Below are 20393 nucleotides of genomic sequence, written 5' to 3'. Positions count from 1 at the left end.
AATACAAATTTGTCTTGTCTGTTTTGAAATCTCTGCCTTATTTTGTGTCTAAAATGCAGATAAATGGCTGATACACGGAAGGCTTGCTTCCTGCTCCTGCTAAGTCAGTGTCTTATTCCAAACCCAGCACACAGGATGTGGTTTCATTCTACATGGACCCTTTACTGTGGCCACATTGGGATGTCTCAATGTATTTGTTCTGGGATCTTCTTCAGGGCTCCATACTATTATTTGCCCATTTATGCCTGCAATTATTTCCTCTTCCATCTTGAAGCTAATCTACGTGTTGCTAATGATCTGCCAGAAGCTCCAGTCTTCCTCTCCTATCTCTCACAAAGCCTCTCCTCTACTCTTTCTGGGTCAGTGGTACTTGGTATGATCTGCAAACAGCAGGACTGACATCACAAGGAAGCCTATCACTCAGGCTCCATTTAAGACCTAACTCAGAACTTCTGGGGAATGGAGCTGAGTCACCTACGATTCTTCTGTACCTAACATTAGAACATCCTTGACTTTGACCACATTCTCCTATGACTAGAGCATACATCTTCCTTGCCTGCCTCCCTGCACCTCTGAATGTTTGTGATGAAGCAAAGCACCAATAAAAGATCAATGAATGAATGAGCAGTGGGTTAATCCTCTGAATGATTCATTAAACAAACCTTCTGGGTCATGTTGGAGCCAGAAAGACATTGATCTCCAGTCCACTACTATCTACATGCAGCGGGAGGGACTTGGTCTTACCTCTACTACATGTACCAGGCTCTGCTGACCTCCATGTGAGGCCTTACCTTTTTTAGAGGAGATAATGGGGGTGGGGGTTGGGAGTGGAGAGATGAGGGAAGAGAGGGGGATCTGTGATTGGTATGTAAAATGAATAAAAAAATTTAAAAAAGAAATGAAAATTTTCTTTAAGAGTAAAGATCGATGACAACTTTCATTTTTGGATTAGTTAAGGGTTCATGCAGTTTTAACACTATAGAGACGCGGAAGTAATTTAAAGTTTACAATTTGGGAAGCACTAAAATGAGAATTCCCTAAGATGCACAGAACATCTCAAAAGAACATTTTCATGCATTCTACAGTAAAACAGAAGGTGGTACTCTCTACTTCAAGCTTTGAAATATTACTCATGTTCTTTTAAATAGTCATTACCATTCTTCTGATAGGGAAGAAAATGCAAATTGTATAGCCCTAGTGAAGACTGCTACATACCAAAACATCTCAGATTATTCTAGTTTCACACAAAATGTCATGTTAAAATTAACAAGGTCACTCATATGACTTACTTTTATTAGCTTTTTTTGCATAATCTCACTCTTCTACAATAACAAATAATGGGCATAAAAGAAACAGTCTATTAAATATAAAACTGCTCCCAAAGTAATAAAAACCAAAGTATGTCCTTATTTGAGCAACTTTTTATACTGCTATGGCCTTAGTAAAGAAAGACTGCCTCACACAAACCTTTAACATACAACTACTCTGCTTGTCACCAGCAGTTTAAAGAGGTGTGTAATGAGTCCTACAGATGAACCTAAAATGTAGATGTAACTGTCCTACAGATGGACCTAAATTGCAGACGTGGCACAGCTGTTGGACTTATCTTGAGGTTAGGGGCTTTACAGACATGAAGAGTATAAAACAGTATCTGTTAGCAAACATGCTTTCCACTGGACATTTCAGTAGACGAGCAACTAAACAGTAACCACAAGGACAGAGCCTGCAGAATGGAAACCACCTCTACTGCCCTAGAAAGGGTTAGAGAAGACAACCGAGGAGAAAAGGTTGACATGAACAAACTGTGGCCAAACGTTCCTCAGAAGGCAGACAATGGCAGCCAGGGTTGAATGTTCTTCATTGTAACATCCTCAGTGTCATCTATCCATTTTTATAAAAATTTCATTTCACCTGAGAATGTCAAATTCTCAACTGGGAAACTTTCCACCCAACAATGTTATGGATATGGATATAAATGCATAAATTCTATTTTGAAAGAAAATTCTCCAGAAGTGGTTTTATTGGAATATATGTTCTAAAAAGTAGAGGGTAAAGTTTAGAACAAGAAAAACAACTGGTTAGTAAGAGGAAGGCACTTACTGTGGACAAAATGTTGGAACGTATCACCTGGAAATTCTACTGAAGCTTCCCAAGACTCAACACATACTTTTAGCTCATTTACTTCTTTGGGCCCCCTACATTTTATCCCAGTTAGTTTCTACTTTCCACTTTTCTCTCAAGTTTTGGTCCAGTCTTCCCAGGCAAGCCAGTCAACCAGAAAGGTATAATTTCAGTGACATGTTAATCTTTGGTCCCAACAATGGAGTTGGATCATTCCCAACTGTCTTGGGATAATGAAAACAAACATTCGAATTAACTTTAAATAGAAGCCAAGAAGATACACAAGCTGAGACTTCCGTGGATTAAAGATCTTTGCAATTCAGGTTGTAACTGTGGTTAAGCTGATGAGGACAGGGGTAGGAGATTCCAGTTCTCAAGCTTAGGAGTAATTCTAAAAATCCTTTGAGCAAGTAAACAGTAAAGTCTGAACCTGGACAGGTGAAGTGACTAAAGACATAAAGCATCCACAATGAAGTCTAGTAGAGAAGTATTAAAGAGGTGCAGAGAAAAATCATGTATGCATAACTATATATAACAAATTATAAATGAGTACATGAGTATGTCATGTGCAATATGTACGTGACACAGAGAGATATACCTGATTGCTATCCAAAAGACCAAGAAGTAGTAACACTGGGAACCGAATAGGAAATGAACTGATTATATAACAACTACACTAAAATTCTGCCAAAAAAGAATTTTAGTGTAGTTGTTATATTGGCAGTTTATTTTATTTCTGGGTCCAATTAAGACCTTGGGAAACAGCAATACAGGTCCCATTAGAAGCCAGATGCTGTTCAGTACAACATCCACTTAGTACAGGGAGATCCAGACATTTAAGCAACTATGGCAACTATAGCTTGGAATGCCAGCCAACCACAAATTCCATAACAGGAATATAAATACATCCATTCACTCACTCTCATTAAGTGAACAGTCAGGCTTTGAACAATGCAAATGATTAACATATTCATTGTTCTCTTAGGCTTTTACCTCAAATTTCACCTTCTTTAGGAATCAAAGGTACTGAATACTTCACAAATAAATGCCCCTGTGAAATCATCATTCTAAAACGCAGTGACATCAAAAGTGGCAGAATTAACTTGTTACTATTTCAAGGGAGCAACAAAAATGCTAAGAAAGCAAATCTATGAACCAGTTTTATTTTATTTGCATTTAACATGATTACACATTCATGTGTCTAACAAGATCTGCACTGTTACATTAAAAATACAGTACAATAACATTCAACATGAGGTACTTCATATTTATATATTTTCCTTCATAAATAATGCTGTAAGCTGCTAAAGTCAAGCACACTAATGCATAGTTGCCCACAGTGTACTGAATTAGCTGAGCTTATTTAAACACCTTAAAAAAAAGAACAGTTCAGTGCAATAATTATGTAGAAATGAGACCATTTACTTAAATACTATCTTACGATAAGATTAAGAATGTTGCATTAGAACTGCTAGCCTAGTTACCCTTATCCCCAGTATGAACAATGATGAAGATTGCCAGGTATGCTGGGAAAAGCATCTATAGCGTTTTCTGCTTACTAAAGTTGTGTTTATACACTAGAGCTGGCAGCCCTGTCAGAACAATGGTTTCTATTCTTACAAACTACAAAGTTCAAAACTACCAAAGGAAACCAAAGCAAGCACATTATCTTTTGTTTTGCTGAAAATGCAGATAGAATAGGTTCAGAACATAAAATTTCTTATTTTAGGTACAGCTTTCCAATCTTACCCACAGTTCTTGGCAAAGGCCAATCAGAAAGTGGGTGTATCTTTTTTTAAAATATAGTAATAATTAATATAAAGTTATGTTATCCCATCCTCAGTGAACTGCACTTGCCTAGCCACACAGAGTGCAGCTAAGTCACAATAAGAATGAGTAGGGGGTGGATGCTGCCCCTTTAAGGCTATCACACCCACCCCAACTATCTGACAGGACTCAATCAGTGCTAAACAGAATTCCTTCTCCTCTGGCTTAACAGTAAGTGCCTTCTAGTCAAGCTTACCAATTTGTATGGTAGCTATGAGTTACTGAAATGTTTAACCATAATTTTAAAACAAAAGTCTTTGTAGAAGTAATTTTAATTGACAATGTACCTTTATTTTACGTATGCTTTGCCAAAACTACAACCTGTCATCTTCTTTATTAAGAAGCAATTGAGAGATTATTTTTAAAGTTGTCCTAGGAATATTCATCTAGTCACCAATAAGAGCTTTTGGTCACCTATGTTAACAGATGTAAGTAATGGCAAAATGATTAAAACATTTCCCATAATCCAGTGCTCTCCTCCACCAGGGATGCTGGCCAAAGGCCACAAACCCATATCTGTAGGGGAAAAAGTGGCCCAGAAGCACAGTGAGTGGAAGCAGTCACTCACTGGGCCTTGCTGGCACCAGCAGGGGGGTGGGAGGCCTTTCTGACACACCCACCAGTAGCCAGGCAGGGAGGAGGCAGTTCCTGAGTTGGCAAGCACTCTCTCATGCGCATATTGCGCACACAGACACACACACCCCAGGACTAGCCCCTGCTCCAGGGAAGCCAACTTTGGCTTACAGAGCAGGAGAAGGAGGCGGCCAGGGACCACACTCTGGGTGGTGGGGAGCCATCTCAGGATCACACTGGGCAGAAAAGCTGCCCAGAAACACATGGATATTTCAGTTTCAAGTGACCACACTGGACACTACCAGGGTCACAGGCACTAAGCCAACACGAGCCATCATGGAAGGAGAAGTTGTCTGTGAGCTTTTCCCTCTTTGCTTATGCTACCATGGACAAATGAGAGCTGCATGTGATGCTGATGAGGTGAATACTCGGTATAACCCAGTGTCACTCCGAACCATTTTTCAAAAACCCTGCAGGCATATATTGGCACTTTAAGATGGCCAGAGGCCAGGTTCTAGCAGTCCAGAAACTTGTTCATAATCAACAAATAAGATCGTCTATGGTCAAAGATCAGATAAAGAATGTTTCAATTAAAAAAAAAAAGCATAAAAAGTACATTATCACATTGACAAGTAGTGCTACCATTACTCCATACCTCCACTGCTTGGTCCTCTTCTAACAGGGGGAGGGGGGAAACTCAAGTCCTTGTAAGACTTGAGAATGCAGTAAGACTTAAGAACAAGCAGAGAGGAGAGAGGGAGAGAGAGAGAGAGAGAGAGGAGAGAGAGAGAGAGAGAGAGAGAGAGAGAGAGAGAGAGAGAGAGTTGGGGGAATGTCCAAAACTATCAGCAAGAGTGGCTTTTCCAAACTGTATGCTTCTCACTGATAAACTGAACAATTCATTGTATAGGGCATTTTCAGGCTTCCCTTTTACCTGATGTAGTATAAATTAGCAGGTTTGCAACTTTTTTTCTATTGACAATAAAATTTTCTAACTTCACCAATTCTGAAAGAAGTATCTGCACTCTGGTATCTTGTCTTCTAAACTAAAAGAACGTAAGTCTGCTTTGTAGCAGAAGTCGTGGCCTAAACAAACATCCAATTCCTTACACCACAGTGTAAATTATTTAGCAGGAAACAAAGATATGAACTTAAGATACAAAGAATATAAAAGCAAGGCCCAGAAGCAACAAATGTAAAAGAAGAGAGTCAAACATGATGACTGGCCTACTGGTTACTTTCTAAGTTTACTTTTTACAAAGCAAATATTCTTTCAAAATTGTACACTGAGGTTCACCTGTTTTTTGTTTTTATTTATTTTGAGAGGAAAGGAGGGTTTCCGTTTAAAAATAACTTGATATTACTTTAGGATACATACTTCCATTCATCAAAGGAAATTCAAGTCAATTCAAAATCTTCTTCAGAGGTACAAAAGTGGGAGGTTGGTGGGCACTTGGAAAAGCACATGATCTCCCTAGGCATACAGACGCAACTCTAAAACCACAAAGCCTGAGTAAGAACTTGGCTCTTCTAAGCATATAGTTAAAAGCGGAATGTTGCATTTTAGCCTGTACATAATTAAAAGGTTCAAAGACATTAGAAACTGCCTACTGCTTCATTCATTACAAATTACCTGTGCTGACCACATATCTGGAGACGAGCTAAGCGTCAGGCAAGGATGGCCCATGTGGGTGCCTCATGATGCTTAAGCAAAGGAAGGTTCAGGCATAGAATATGAGTTCTGGGATCTGCCCTCCCTGTACCCCAGTGCCATTGGTGCTATCTGAGGAGCACTGAAACTGGACAGTCACCTTGCCACATTGAACTTCGGTCATGCCTTCTTGTCCAAAGTAGCTGAGTTCATTGCCATCCAGCACCACACTGGCTGTATAGAAGGTGTCTGGCTCAATCTGCACCGGATATTCAAACCACACAGGGAAGGTATTGCTGGATCCGTCTGAAAAGTACTTGCTCAAGTTCTGGCCCAGGACAACGCCCTGCCGTTTGAGTTCAATCTTGGCACTGTACTCTGCAGAGCCACAGCTGGAGCCATACAGCCCAAAGCCTGCGATGAATACCCTCTTATCAACCGCAAACTGGATGCTGTCACAGCGACCCCGATAGCGCCACTGGTTGCTCCGATAGGCACATGACTGGAACCGGTGACAGCGCTGGGGGACTAGGCCCTTTCGGGCTTTACTCACAAACTGCAGTTCTGGTTTTTTGGACGCAGTGTACCAGAGGAAGATGTCATTAGTCTCGTTGAGAGTTAATACCCCAGACTGCGCAGCACCATTTGCAAAGTCATCCAGGGCCATGGTGGGGATGCGGATCAAGTACAGGGCCTTTCCTAGGACCTTGCGCTTATTTTCAATGCTCAAGGCCAGATCCTGCCGCTGGCATTCTACTTCAGCCCAGTTCAGGGCTGCCTCAAAAACCACTATTTCTTTGGCATTCAGCGTTTCCCTGCGTAGGATACTTTCGAGCGTCTGGAAGTCGATGTCGCAGAACCCCTCGGACTTGAGTGCTAGCTCGGCTTGAGCATCAATCACCTCCCAGCAACGCTGTGTGAGGTCCGGCTCCTCAAACAGGCAGCTCTGAGACAGGAGCACACAGGCGTTCTTGGCGCTCAGGCTGGTCTCCAGGAAATTGACACAGGCTCTGGCAAGGTGAGGAACTATGTACTTTTTGGCAGCATACAGCGTGGCCAGCACTGTGTCCGCAGCCAAGTCAATTTCATCACAATAGATGTATCTGAAAGAAAGCGTCCAACATGTAAGCGGATTTCCACAAAATGAGCATGTGCAGCAAGGAAGGAAGCCACTGCCTTCAAGCCTGTCCAAGAATATAATTTCATGTGACAGTTACTACAAACATGTTAGGAAAACATCTGAAATATATTCATGAGGTGCTAATATTTCAGCTTAGCAGTAAGCTTATATAATTAAAGGGATTAACTGTGTTATCATTCATCCTCTATCCGATACATCTTCAGTCCATTTTCAACAAAACAGGACATACTGCAATTATCTAAAAGATGACTGTATGTCAGACATAAGATTATGAAAACACAGCAAAACTCTATTATACTCTTTTAAGTTAAAGCACTGACATTCCCAATCCCACAGTTTAAAACAGTATTTATGATATATTCATGTGTGTGCACGTGTGTGTATTTGTGCGCCTGAATACTTCTGGAGACCAGAAGGGGGCACTAGATCCCCTGAAACTGGAGTTACAGGCAGTGGTGAGCTATCCGACAGGGGTCTAGAACCTAAACTCTGGTCCCCTGGCAAGAGCAGCGCTCCTAACCTCCGCGCTCCCTCTCGAGCCCCACCAATGTCTCAAGTCCAGCATGCCGCTTTATTCCAATTGGTTTCTGCACATTCAGCTGTCTTTTGACAGTAAGGTCAAAAATTACATTGTAATGATTTTGGACTTTTTCTTTTAAATGTAAAATAAAACCTGATATTAAGTATTTCTGAAGTGGTTCCAAGTTCAGTAAATCATCAAATTCAAACTTCAACACTACCTTTTCAGTGAACCTCACAAAATCTTTTGAGTTCTAAATTTCTAAACTTGTATGTGTCCCCCACATATTCCTCCTACTTTCAGAACTGAAGAGTACATTATTTTCACATGCATCTATTAAAAGACAAAGCAAAGAGCTTAAACGCACATTGATTCTGAGCTTCTGTGAGCTGTACCTATCTTAAGAGATGAAATATTTCATGGTGTTTACAGGATGGTGGCAATTTCTCCAAACAGTATGGAAAGGTGGAAACCACCTGCTATCTTGTATTACAGGACAAAAGAATAGCCAATGAGAACTCTACTAGTGAACAGCACTGAGAAAATTTATCCTTTCAACTTTTCCACCTAAAGCATAGAGTACTTTATCTGATTTTTTTATAGTTATTTTATTCCTTGTTTGTAAAACATACCTAAGTTAAGAAATCCAGAATAGCTTTTGCAAGAAAAAGATGTAAACACACATGCAAGCCAAAGTTTCCACAGTCACACAGAGAAGGGCCTTCTGCTTCCAGGAAACTCTTCTCTAATAGGCTAGGCCGGTTACACTGGCAAGACCACTCAACAGCACAGCTGCAGTACAGCTGCACTTTGCCCAGAGGCTAGGACTAGGGAAGCATCCAGAACATGGGCTGGATTTGTAGCCTCACCCTGGAACTCCTGGGAGCTAACACTCCTTTTCTCAATGGACAGCTACTCACCCAGGATGCAGGAGGAGGAAACCTCGGCCCCTGCCTCAACTACAGCACAGCAGCAAGGCCAATGAACCTCACCGCAGTCTATTCTTACCACTCACCTGATTCCATGGATCATTTTGAAAACTGTACTAGTATGCTCTAGGCAATACAACTATAAGGGAAGACACTTGGCAAATGATAAATCAAATGACTTGGGAAGGATGTAACTTTCTGCCATTCTTGCTCATGTTCCTGACTGTGCACGTGTCTAGGAGACAACACTCTTACTTGACTTCAGTGAGGCCAAAATGTTAACTAGGGTGGCATTCCACTCGACAACAGATGGCACTGTCACATACATAGAGCTGGCTTCACATGCAGTGATGAAGGGCAAGGATTCGAGCCCGTGAAAGGTTTCTGGTTGATTGTACTAATGGATTCCGCAGGTTCAAAAGTGATGAAGCAGGTAATGTTATATGGTACTTCACATGCTCACTTGCCTTTAATCCCCCTGCTTCCCACTGGGAAAGTTCTAGTTCAATCAGATTTCAAAGCTATAACAGGAACAAGGAATTAAACACTTACAAACTTTAGAACTGACTATTACTTGTTTTTCAGTAAGCAGTAAATAATAATTGTTTTAACAATTTGTGAGAATATCGTCAAACTGGTTGACCGCTGGGCAGTTTTTCCTCAAAAAGTTTTTTTTTTTAATTTATTTCAGTGAACTTAAATCCCTAGACCAGCAGATAACCTTGAACCCCCAGGTTAGTGTTGAAAACACAGTTTCAGAAAAACCTTCTAAATACAGCTTACGGTAACTGGGCTTAACCATGTGGCAGACTATCCCATTGTCTAGCATCAGACATTGATACCTGATTAACATGCAACAGAGTCTGCAAAGGACCTATAAGATATGAAACTTTTTACATAACTATGTAACTAGCCTCTCTAATCCATTTACACTTCTATATTACTAATTGAAGACTGCTTACTTAAATCTATAGGAAACTACCATTCAAAAATCTCTTCAACACCATAAGCATGTCCAATATTGTGGGTGAAATATATGTGGGCAAAGAGCAGATAAGCTCCACTTCTGGGACACGGGTCTTCCCAGTGTTGCTAACTAAACAAGGTACATAATTTCTACAATTGTGAAGTGAAGGGGCATTTCTCTGAAGCCTTCTTAACACTCACTGCTTTCAGGAGAACATGCCTATTAAATAACACCTATACAAGGAAGCTATTTTTCTTCTGAAATGTCGCTAAAGAGCAGCTCACTACATAAGCTATTTGCCCCTAGGCTCTAGGCTAAGACAGGACTCTAAATGCCTGCAACATTCCATACGACTTCCAAGGAAAGATAAAGAGTAATTTCCTCCAAAACCATTTACAAGGCAAGCAGCACCCTCTCTCTTTGGAATCTTTCCTCTTACACAGAATGTACATCTGACTTTGAAGCCAGCAGAGCACAAACAGAGCACAAGCGAACTCTTTCCAATCACACAAACAATGCTTACTTCAGCATGGCGAGGAAAGCAGCAGGTTCGACGTCTGGTATTCGGATTTCATCTTTGTCCTCAGCAAGTTCTCCATAAAACATTGCATGGAACACTGAGCTCCCAACAGCTAAGACGTACTGTGGAGAAAGGGAAATCTCATTTCACGCACTAAACTGAAAGCATTTTCAGCAAGTTGATCCCGAAAAACAACTAGCAAATCAGGGGTAGGGGAATGTAAAGTACCTAACCTGCTTCTTTGAAACAGCCAGGGTACAGTGTACCCTGACAGGGGAGTGTAAGATTGTCACATAAGACACGATCTCTATCAATATCACTAAGCTTTAACATTAATGCACACCCCCCACTGTGATATAAGTAAACCAAAGCTTATTTATCTGATTTCTATAAGAACAGTAAACAAACCTGTTACAATGCTTTCTATCACTGGGGAGTGAAGAGGGCATGTTTCTGTGGAAATATATACAAGCGTGTAGAAGGAAACAAAGACAAAATTAAGTGTGGCCAAAGCCCTTGGAAAGGGTCTGCTTTCTCTGTAATCCGGTGAAACATGCACTGCCTGCCATCGGCAAGCTGCCCACACCAAGCTCCGGGCTGAGAGGGTCCCTCTATATAAATCTCAAGACTAAACCGGTAATGCAGCTGTTGCTTACTTTGTGTCCTGGCAACCGCTGAGTCCCACCTGGTGGCCCAACCACAAAATGGACATCTGCCATCAAGTCATTATTGAACATCACCGCATTTCTACAAATAGAGGCAATTCATTAATTCACAGCAGCCTGTATTCTTACCACCCCCTTCCCCAACATGCAAAACTTAAAAGAAGCTATTCAAGCTAAGCAACAACAGTTCAGTGACTTCACAGCCAAAGAGCAAATAAAGGGTCGAAGAACACAACTGTCTGAAATCACTGCAGAACACGGGAAATAGTAAAGTTTTAAAAGTTAGCCAAACTTTCACATGGCTTAGGACAAATGAAGGGTTTCTCTTCTGTGCTCCACAGACACAACCCTGCCGCTTAAAAGTTACAGCTTGCAAAAATATTTTTTATCTAAGAGGAAAACAGCTGGACTGTTTTGGAAAAGATACAAGGTGGCTTTCCATTACCAGTAAAGCTTCTGGGAAAAGAGGAAACAGAGATTCGTGTTCAAATGCATTAAAGGTCATGCATAAAGAAACTTCAGCACTGACTGACAAACTTTGAAAGTAAATACTGGCCGGGGACTTACCTTTCTCTGATGGTGGGATAAAGACCCTGCCAGTTGGGGGCCGGGATGAGGTTGTTGTTACAGAGATTGTGCTGGTGGTGCTGCTGGACAGTGGTGCTGTTGGAGCTGGCTGGTTTCTTGCGGGGGAATATATCAGCAGCCATCTTTTTCTTCTTTTTAGTCTTCAAGGTAATTATTTCATAACAAACTGGGGGCAACTTACTGCTGCCGCCGCCGCCGCCACTGCCGCCGCCGCTGCCGCTGCTGCTGTTGCTGCTGTTTGCTTTCTTTGAACCTTTCTTGGACCTGTTCTTTACTGTCTCTGGAAGCATCAAGAAGAAGGTGAGACATTTCATGTTCTTTTCTTTATCATCTACCATGAGTACAGGATGTCTCTCTTTAGAGCTAGATATCCCAAATTTGCTCGAACATCTAGGCAGAGAGGCTAGCCAGGGCTAGGATGTTAACAGAAACCGACACGCTGGTATTTTGCTGCTTTTCTCAGCCAGGCAAGGTGACCTTTTCACTATGTTGAAGAGGAACTGGCTTTAAGTTTTATCCAGGACCGGATCTGTTAAATACATTCCCATCATGATTCCTGTTTTTCTTATTTGCTCATAAAAACAGCCGTTTTCCGGATCACCTGAAAAGGCTATGCTGAGCAAAGGAGGCAGGCAGAGTGCTGTGGCGCTTGCTTTCTGAATTAGGTTAGCAAGATTTGCCGAGCCCAGCGAGTCTGTTCAGCCGGCGAAGTTGTGTGGTGAATGGATCGGAGAGAGGAGAGTAGGTATTACAGCCCTGCAGACGGAGTCAGACAGCCAGCGCTCCGAGCCAATAGCTGAAGCCACCAATCAGGATTGGACCAAGCCAAACAGTGACACCTATTGTAGCATGCACAGCTCTGATATTAAAGGAACAGCAGTCACATTCTCTTTTCTACTGTATATTTAAGTAAGACAAACAGCAAATGAAATACATTTGCAAACAGGAAGGGAGGGATTTATTTTTCTTTAGTACGGGAGTATTTTCATTTCAGCCCAAACAAGCAAAACCCATTAACAAAGAATGAGAACACATATGTCTAATCTCTCTTTCTGGCAAAAATCTTTCTCCTAGCAGCATTTACTTGCAACTATTTTGAACAGGATCCTCTGGTGTCTAAAGCCAATGGGAATCAATGTACTAAAACCAAATCAAACACATTTAAGTATAGTTTTGCAGGCATGGGGAGGTCTTTTTCCAGACTTTCTGAATGTTTTACTAAGGCAATGCGTTTAGCTTACTTTCCAATGTTTTCTAGCTCTGCCATGATCTTGGACAGGAGTCCCAGGTCACAAAACACTGTTAATTACAACGAGCTTATACCAACACACTTAGCTGAGCTGAAGCATAGGACAAATTCTAGATACGAAAACAGCATTCAAATGAGACATATCTGGTAATCAGTCAGACACTGTAATTGACTAAAAGTATGTCAGAGGGGGCCCTGTTCAGATCTCAAAATCCACTCAACTCTTACGACTAAACTTAATCTTGTCATACAAATTTTAAATAAAATAATCCACAAGCTCTAACACAGTACCAGTAATAGGGCCATTTAAAAACGATCCAAGTCTACTATTACCTAGTTAAAAGGCAAAAGGGCTCTCTGCTTCAGACGGGAAGAAGGCTCCCCCCGGCAGCTCCTAGTAAACAGCATCTACTGGAGCTGCTGCTGCACACGCCTGCTTCTTTGTAAAGAGGGACTAGTGAGTAGAGTGACTCTCACGCCTATCTGCAGGATTACTCTCATCTGCTCAAAGCACAGAGGCTATTTGCTGCCACTCCATAAAGGATGCTTCGGGGCCATAGTCCTGCGTGCACAGTGACTCCTGGGCAAGGTAAGGGCTCAGCAAAGGAGAACTAGTTGCTGCCATAACTGATAGTATAACACACACCAGGAATGGGTCTTTCAATCCCTAGCATCCTCATTACTAAGTCAATCCAAAGACCATCCTTGGCGTTGTCATTATTATTAAAACACATTTGCAAATCCACAGCAGCCACAGTGTGTAGGAGACAGACAGACACAGTGTATCCCAATTCTAGGTGGAGCCTGAGAGATGCTTATTTATCACAACTATTGTTTTATCGGGGCTAAAACACCATGCGTCAGTACCTTATTTCAGCTGTACTTTAAGTATAATGTTAGAGATATAACAACCTGTTGAAAAGTATCTAGAAGGGCTGGGAAGAAAAGCACCTGCCATGTATGGACACCCGAGTTTGGATCCGCAGTACACGTATATGTACACACACACACACACACACACACACACACACACACACACACACACACATGGTGGGGAGGGGGAGAAAAGCAAAGCTATGCACAATAGCATGCACCTGTATCACTAGCTCTAGCAGTGGGGTGAGGGGGTTAAGTGAGGCCTCACCAGCCAGCTAGCCTAGCCAATTGGTGAGCTACAGTTAAAAGCACAAACTCAAAAAATAAGGCAGAGAGCGATAGGAGACATGCTGTGTCAACCTCTGGCCTACACAGCTAAACACACACACACAAACATACACATAATATATACCACACACATATCACCACACAAACATACACCACACACAAACACTCACACCCACTATACACAGACACAAAAACACCAACACCCACTATACGCACACCCACACCATACCACACAAACAGTCCATATATCATACTCACTCATCACAACACATACACACACAAATACCCATACCCATCATACACATCATACAACAGACACACAAAATATTCCACACATTATACACATTGCAACACACATACCACAAAACATACAAACAATACACATACCAATACCCATAACCACCACACATACACCACACCACAGACACAGAAATATCTCATACCATACATACTCACCACACAATATACATACACACGCACTCACAGACACACTCACACACTCACAGGGCACTAAGGAAAAGGCACTAGGCAAACAAGTAGCTCTGGCGTGAGTAGGTTGAAACAAGAGGATCTCTCTACTGCAGCTCCTGACTTCTCATTCATGTCTGCCTAGAAAGCCCTTCTGAAGGGCAGGTCCTTCTGAGCATCAAGTCCAAACATACTTCTAACAAACCCAGTATCTGGCTTCTCAGGTCAGAACTAATCAATTAAAATGGAAAGAGAAACGAGCCGCTTTGAGACAATCATTATTAGTTATCAACTGAAAAAGAGAAAAGAGACGAAACAAAAGAACAACATGGGAGGCTTTGTGGTCATTATTCATTGTACATACAGCTAGCTCAACATCCATCCCAAAGACAGCCTCCAAAACCACGGCTTTGACCTCAAGATGAGGAAAAGTGCATGCAATCCGCAGTTTGAGAAAGGAGAGTATGTAACGTTTTAGAAAATACTCTTTTTGAAATTAAAGATCCCAGGTATTTGGAAAATCAAGCTTTGTAGAAAAGCTTGAAAAATTCAAGCTAAATGGAGGACTGAGTGTAGACTCGGACTCGCTAGGACAGCGCTTGCTGCAGAAGGCCATTCTGTCACTCAGGCACAGAGGCCGCTCCCTCAAGTGGCTGTTAAAAGGCAGACAATGGGAAAGGCACACACAGCTGCCTTTCCTGATCTAGTGACAAGGCAGGCCACACCCGCTGCTAAACCTGAAGTCCCTGGGCCAGCAGCAGGCGCCCTGAGCCTTTAGGGAATGCAGAATCTCAACTGGATCAAACCAGAATTTTAACAAGGACTTTCCCACAGGGTGTATGGCATTGAAGTTTGAGAAAAACCTCCTTCCCCAAAGATCCAGGTTCAACATCCACCAGCACATGTTCCCTTCAATTCAATTGAATGAGCAAACAACTCAAGATAATTTAATTTAGTTTGGATCAAGAATTTAACCTCTTATATCTTGTTCTGAAATTCTGTCCTGATTAATGGTGTGATTCTAGGATCCAGGTGAGCAGCCAAGCAAATCAAAATCCTAAGATGTGTGGTTTTCTGGGAAAGCAGCTCTAGTCCAGATTCTCAGAAGTCACCAGCAAGGATTCAAAAATACCAAGCAGATGAACCAGCCAAACCTTAAGCAATCAACTCCACAATCTGTCTAAGAAAGCTAGATGAGCACATCGTCAACATCAATAACCAAGTATCAGTTCCCTTTCGGTTAAGTCACTCAACTAAGTGGTGGGAGTGGGTGGGTGGGGCTCTGAAATCAAGTCAGTCTTTAAGGGACTCAGTTTTCTCAGCACAACAGTGAGGTTGTTTGGAAGGACATTTCTCCAACTGACGCTTAATCCAGTTAAAATCACATTTTGTAGTCTGACTTTGAACAGAGCACACATTTCCGAAGAGTGTAAGCGTAAAGCTCAAGCTTTTGTTTTCCATTTATTTTGATGTTGCTCTTGATACAGTCAATTGTACTGATGACTAGCTTAAGAAACAACTGATTATTTTGTAAGGCACCAAAAGTTTAATATCCAAGGTTCTTTTCTATCAAGAACTTCGACTAGGGACTATCAGACAAAAAGGTAAGACCCCCCCCTTACTTACAGAGTGCATATGAAATCCCTCAAATTGTATGCACAATTGGCAGTGTGCAATGATATTTCTGGAAAGAGTAACAATAGCTTTCATCTGTCTCTCTGAGTAATACATTATCCAGAACACAGTAAAGCAATGGTTCTCAACCTTCCTAATGCTGCTACTCTTTAATACAGTTCCTCATGTTGTGTTGACCCCCAATCATAACTTTTTTTCATTGCTACTTTATAATAGTAATTTTGCTACTGTTAGGAATTGTAATGTAAACATCTGTGTCTTCTGATGGTCTTAGGTGAGTGACCTCTGTGAAAGGGTCATTTGACCCCCAAAAGGGGTCTTGCTACACAGGTTGAAAACTGCTAAAGTAAATATTATGGAAAACAAACAAGCCTGGTATTAATTTAAGTAATTAATGTACTTATTCTGTTTTTGTTTCTACTTTACTACATTAAATACAGTATGCCCCCCCCCTTTATTTAAATATAAACAGAATCTCATCTACTCACTCTCCAATCTAGACAGAGCACCTACTGTTTGGGAAGATCATCTAAAACCTCCTCCCAACTAACATTTTCTCACTTGCTCCTGGACTTCCTCAACTTCAGAGCTTTTTGAAGGAGGTAACTGGGCCAAGAAGGTCTTCAACCTTTAAAGACAGCATTCCCAAAACACACTGTGCAGAGCCTGCGGTATACAAGGTGCTGGGCACCCAACTGGGAGGAGCAGGAACCAGGTCCAAAAGCTAGCTAGTAACAGTGGGTTTCTATTGATTTTATAATTGTCAGAAAGTTGCATCACAACGTATACAGGCAGTGTGAGGAAGGAAATCCTGCAAGTCTGAAAAACAGCAGCCTCATTGCGAGGCTACTTGTCAGAATCCTGAGGGGTTTATGAAGAAAAGTCCACAGTAAAACAGTAGGGTGACACATGAACTGGGAGGCAGGTCTGCTTGCCAGTTCTATTCATCCCACTCAATCTAGTGTATCACTCACAATCACACCACCCATAATCCTCTATTTATATTTCTAATCTACTATAAAAGAAAAATATATGTGCAGAGTTCACAAAGACAAAAGCCATGAACATACATGGTCCACACCCCTGAGGAGGCATTTCAGGAAAGAATGCTCAGAGGACAGGATCTAGAAAGTGCTCTGATGGGAAGGAACAGCCATTGAAAGGTTGCTGCAATCCAGGAAGCTCTCCAAGTAAATCCGAAGTCAGAAAACCAGCTATTCCTGGTTAACATCGAGTTCTGTGGCTGCAACAATGCTGGCAACTCTTGTTTAGCTTGTTCTAACTCTAGTCTTTGTCTGGACTTGTATATGGCTTACTACAAGGCACCTAAAACCCATGGCAGCAAGGTAGACTGAAAAAGTCACTTCTAACCCAAGTCACAGAACATAACAGGAAAACAGTTCAACCTGATGAGTTGTGATACAATGCTGTTTGGGTTTTGCTTATTTTTCCTTTCAGCATCAAGCAAACGTTATGCTTGTGACCTGGGAGGTAGAGAGATAGGTGACAAAATGCTGGCAGTCCCTAAAGACAGCAGCAGCTGCTGGAAAACATGCTATATGCTTTCTAAATTTGGAGATAAATGAAGAGGTGAACAGCACAGCATGTATAGTGAAAATGGCAAGAGCCAGTAACAAGGGACTTCAAGGTTGGTTTCTTAGCATCTGAGAGCCTCATTTTCCTCATCTGCCAAACAGAATAATTACATACAGCTCAGCCCTCTCACGTTTACTGTGAAGTCAAAATTATATGTTTGTGAGAGCACTGTGATAAATGTTGAAAATGGTCTACAAAGGTAAGCTCGCACTCTGAGTAGCAATTGGACTCAAGCAGAAAACATCATTTATGATGAACTCAACCAAAACACAATGGCAATGGCACTCTGCCTTCCCATCCTTGCACCATCCTCCAGCAGCATAGCTGCTGACACTGCACCTCTCCAGGCATGCTCTACCTCCATCCGTGGACCACACAAGTTCCAAGTTACTTTGCAGCTTGCTGATTCTTCAAGTCTCGGAACCATGCAGCTTAAACAGAGCCACAGCAATGTCAGAATCCTGCACTGTTATTGCCAAATCTGCACCTGAAGCCAACACTGCAGGTCACATGTCTGCCGGACTTCAAACATTCAGAAGTGCTGGCTAGTGCCCTACTGTATCTACAACAAAGCCTGAAGCTGCAAGAAGCCATCTAGCCACCTGACAATGCCCACACTAACCAACTCAAACTGGACTCCCTCAATGAGCCACTTTGAACACCAGCACCAAGGGTGATGATACCTAACACAAGCCTTTGCACAAAGCATGCCTTAGTTGTCTAGAAGGGTGAGGCACACATATGGTCAGTTTACTAAGTCAACTCATTTACCAGAAAGAACTCCAGTTAACCTTGAAATCTGAAGGGGAGCATCCAAGTTAGAATCAATTCTCAGAAAACAGAAACAATTCGTTTAAAAATCCTATACAGCATTTAACATACCCAATAATTACAGCTTTGAAACATACTATATCGCAGTCCACCCCTTCTTTAGAATACTAAAAAACTCATTTAAATCTGAAATTACTTAGTCATACATGAAGTGAAATAATCTTGAAAACTAGTATTTAAGATGCATTATATGATGACTCTATGGACAGCTATTTAAAGGAATATCATCATTCATTATTTTGTAAAGGTTAAGATATTTCGATAGGGGGGGTGGGCACGCTAATGCATGGAGCAGGCAGGCTCTGTGAGTTCGACCAGCTTACAATGAGCTCCAGAAAGGCAAATACACAAGAAACCTTCTCGAAAAAAAAAAAAAAAAAAAAAAAAAAAAATTTCGATAGAAAGGTAATCTATCACCAAGCTTTACATACCCTAAATGATCTTATATAGATAACTTCCTCTCTAGATTTCTAGAATTAAAAAAAAAAAAAAAAAACCAACTTATTGAGAAATGGCTTAGTAGCTAAGAGCACTTAGTACTCTTGAAGACAACTAGATTTGATTCCCAGGACACACTTTAGAGTGGTTCCAAGGGATCTGATACCCCTTTCTGGCATCTACAGGCACCTATAAAGACATGTGCATATATATATATGGATAGATAGATAGATAGATAGATAAATATAGACTGATATGCACATAGTAAAAAGTATATGGCAGAAATTATTTACTTACTATAGTTTCCTTTTTGCTTATTTATTACAATAAAATTATGTGTAAATATATGTGCAATGTTATGCGAAATTTTTCCACAAACATATATATACTTTAATCTAGATTCTAATGATTATAAGACAGCATCTAATGATTATAACCACTAGGTCTTTTTTCTTAGACTAGATCAAATAATAACATATCTTGTAACTCATGGTACCCTGAAGTCAGTGAAATAACATAACATTTATACAACTCGACAGAAAGAAAGTAATCTTTTCTCTAGGTTGCTTAACTATGCCCTTAAACAGACAGGATAAGGGCTTAGAATTCTGGCTGACCTGCATTAGAATAATTGCGCTTTCATCATGCAGGCATTTGATAAAGTATATAATCACAACTCTCAATTGAGACTGCTACTATGACAACCACTGATATAGTGGAAAATGTAGATGGAATCCTGAAGTGAGAACTTCCATCGCCAGGAATGGTAAAGCATCCCTGCATGTAAGAAGTTAGTAGAAACCAATGACTCACTGGGTAGTAACTGCTAGAGATATTTATCAATTGAAGATTAACAACTGTATAAAGTAAAAACTGGGGGTGAAATGAGTCCTTAAAAGATGCTGTATATATTCAGATAAATAGACTCTGTATTAACAAGTTAATTTAAAAGTGAGAAACATTATAATGACCATACACTCCTCCCCCATACGACTCTTACTACGTACTTGAAAACAATTTATCCAAAGAAATTCCAGGGCCTGAGATCTCTTTGAAAATCTCTGATCCAATAGGAAACTCTAACTCTACTGGGAATGGTCACAATGGAAAAATTCCACACAACCATTGCTGTGGCCTTTTCTGGGTCACCTGTTTGCTTTAGATGACAGAGAAGGAAAATTTAGATGACAGAGAAGGAAAATAATGTGTTTTGGTCAATTAAAAAAAAAAAAAAACCAAGCAACTATATCACAAAGACGGTTGTTTACTTTGGCTGATTTATTCTCCACCCTGTATTAAGAGGAGAATCACCAAGAACATCACAACCAGATTCGATCGTGACTGAAGCCCACGTCACTCACAACCTAAACAAAGAACCTCTGACTGCATTGGGAAAGTCACCCTGCTCCAATGAGCACATGGGATGGTAACAAGGAATCCAGATGATTCTTGAACCACTGGATATTTGTTTTGTGCTAGTCTTGATTAATAGTGGGATTCCAAATCTGTC

The 20393-nt window shown here is 41.0% G+C and overlaps 1 protein-coding gene across 2 annotated transcripts in view; it reads right to left on the bottom strand.

The window, feature by feature from the left end:
• Positions 1 to 3270: 3270 nt before the first annotated feature.
• Btbd3 (BTB domain containing 3) overlaps positions 3271 to 20393 on the bottom strand; it is a 30661-nt gene continuing 13538 nt past the window's right edge. Inside the window, exons 2-5 of one of the 2 annotated variants that reach the window (XM_037205254.1) lie at positions 11482 to 11782; positions 10906 to 10996; positions 10253 to 10371; positions 3271 to 7275 (exon numbers count right to left, since the gene is read on the bottom strand). In XM_037205254.1, the coding sequence (XP_037061149.1) occupies positions 6243 to 7275; positions 10253 to 10371; positions 10906 to 10996; positions 11482 to 11624 (1386 nt within the window). In that variant the 5' untranslated portion in view covers positions 11625 to 11782 and the 3' untranslated portion in view covers positions 3271 to 6242. Of the gene's footprint in view, positions 7276 to 10252; positions 10372 to 10905; positions 10997 to 11481; positions 13707 to 20393 lie in introns of those variants that run through there. The other variant, XM_028883591.2, reaches the window with a different exon arrangement.

The sequence above is a fragment of the Peromyscus leucopus genome, chromosome 4, assembly GCF_004664715.2.
Source record: "Peromyscus leucopus breed LL Stock chromosome 4, UCI_PerLeu_2.1, whole genome shotgun sequence".
Taxonomy (NCBI): domain Eukaryota; kingdom Metazoa; phylum Chordata; class Mammalia; order Rodentia; family Cricetidae; genus Peromyscus; species Peromyscus leucopus.
This window is presented reverse-complemented; position numbering and strand designations above follow the sequence as displayed.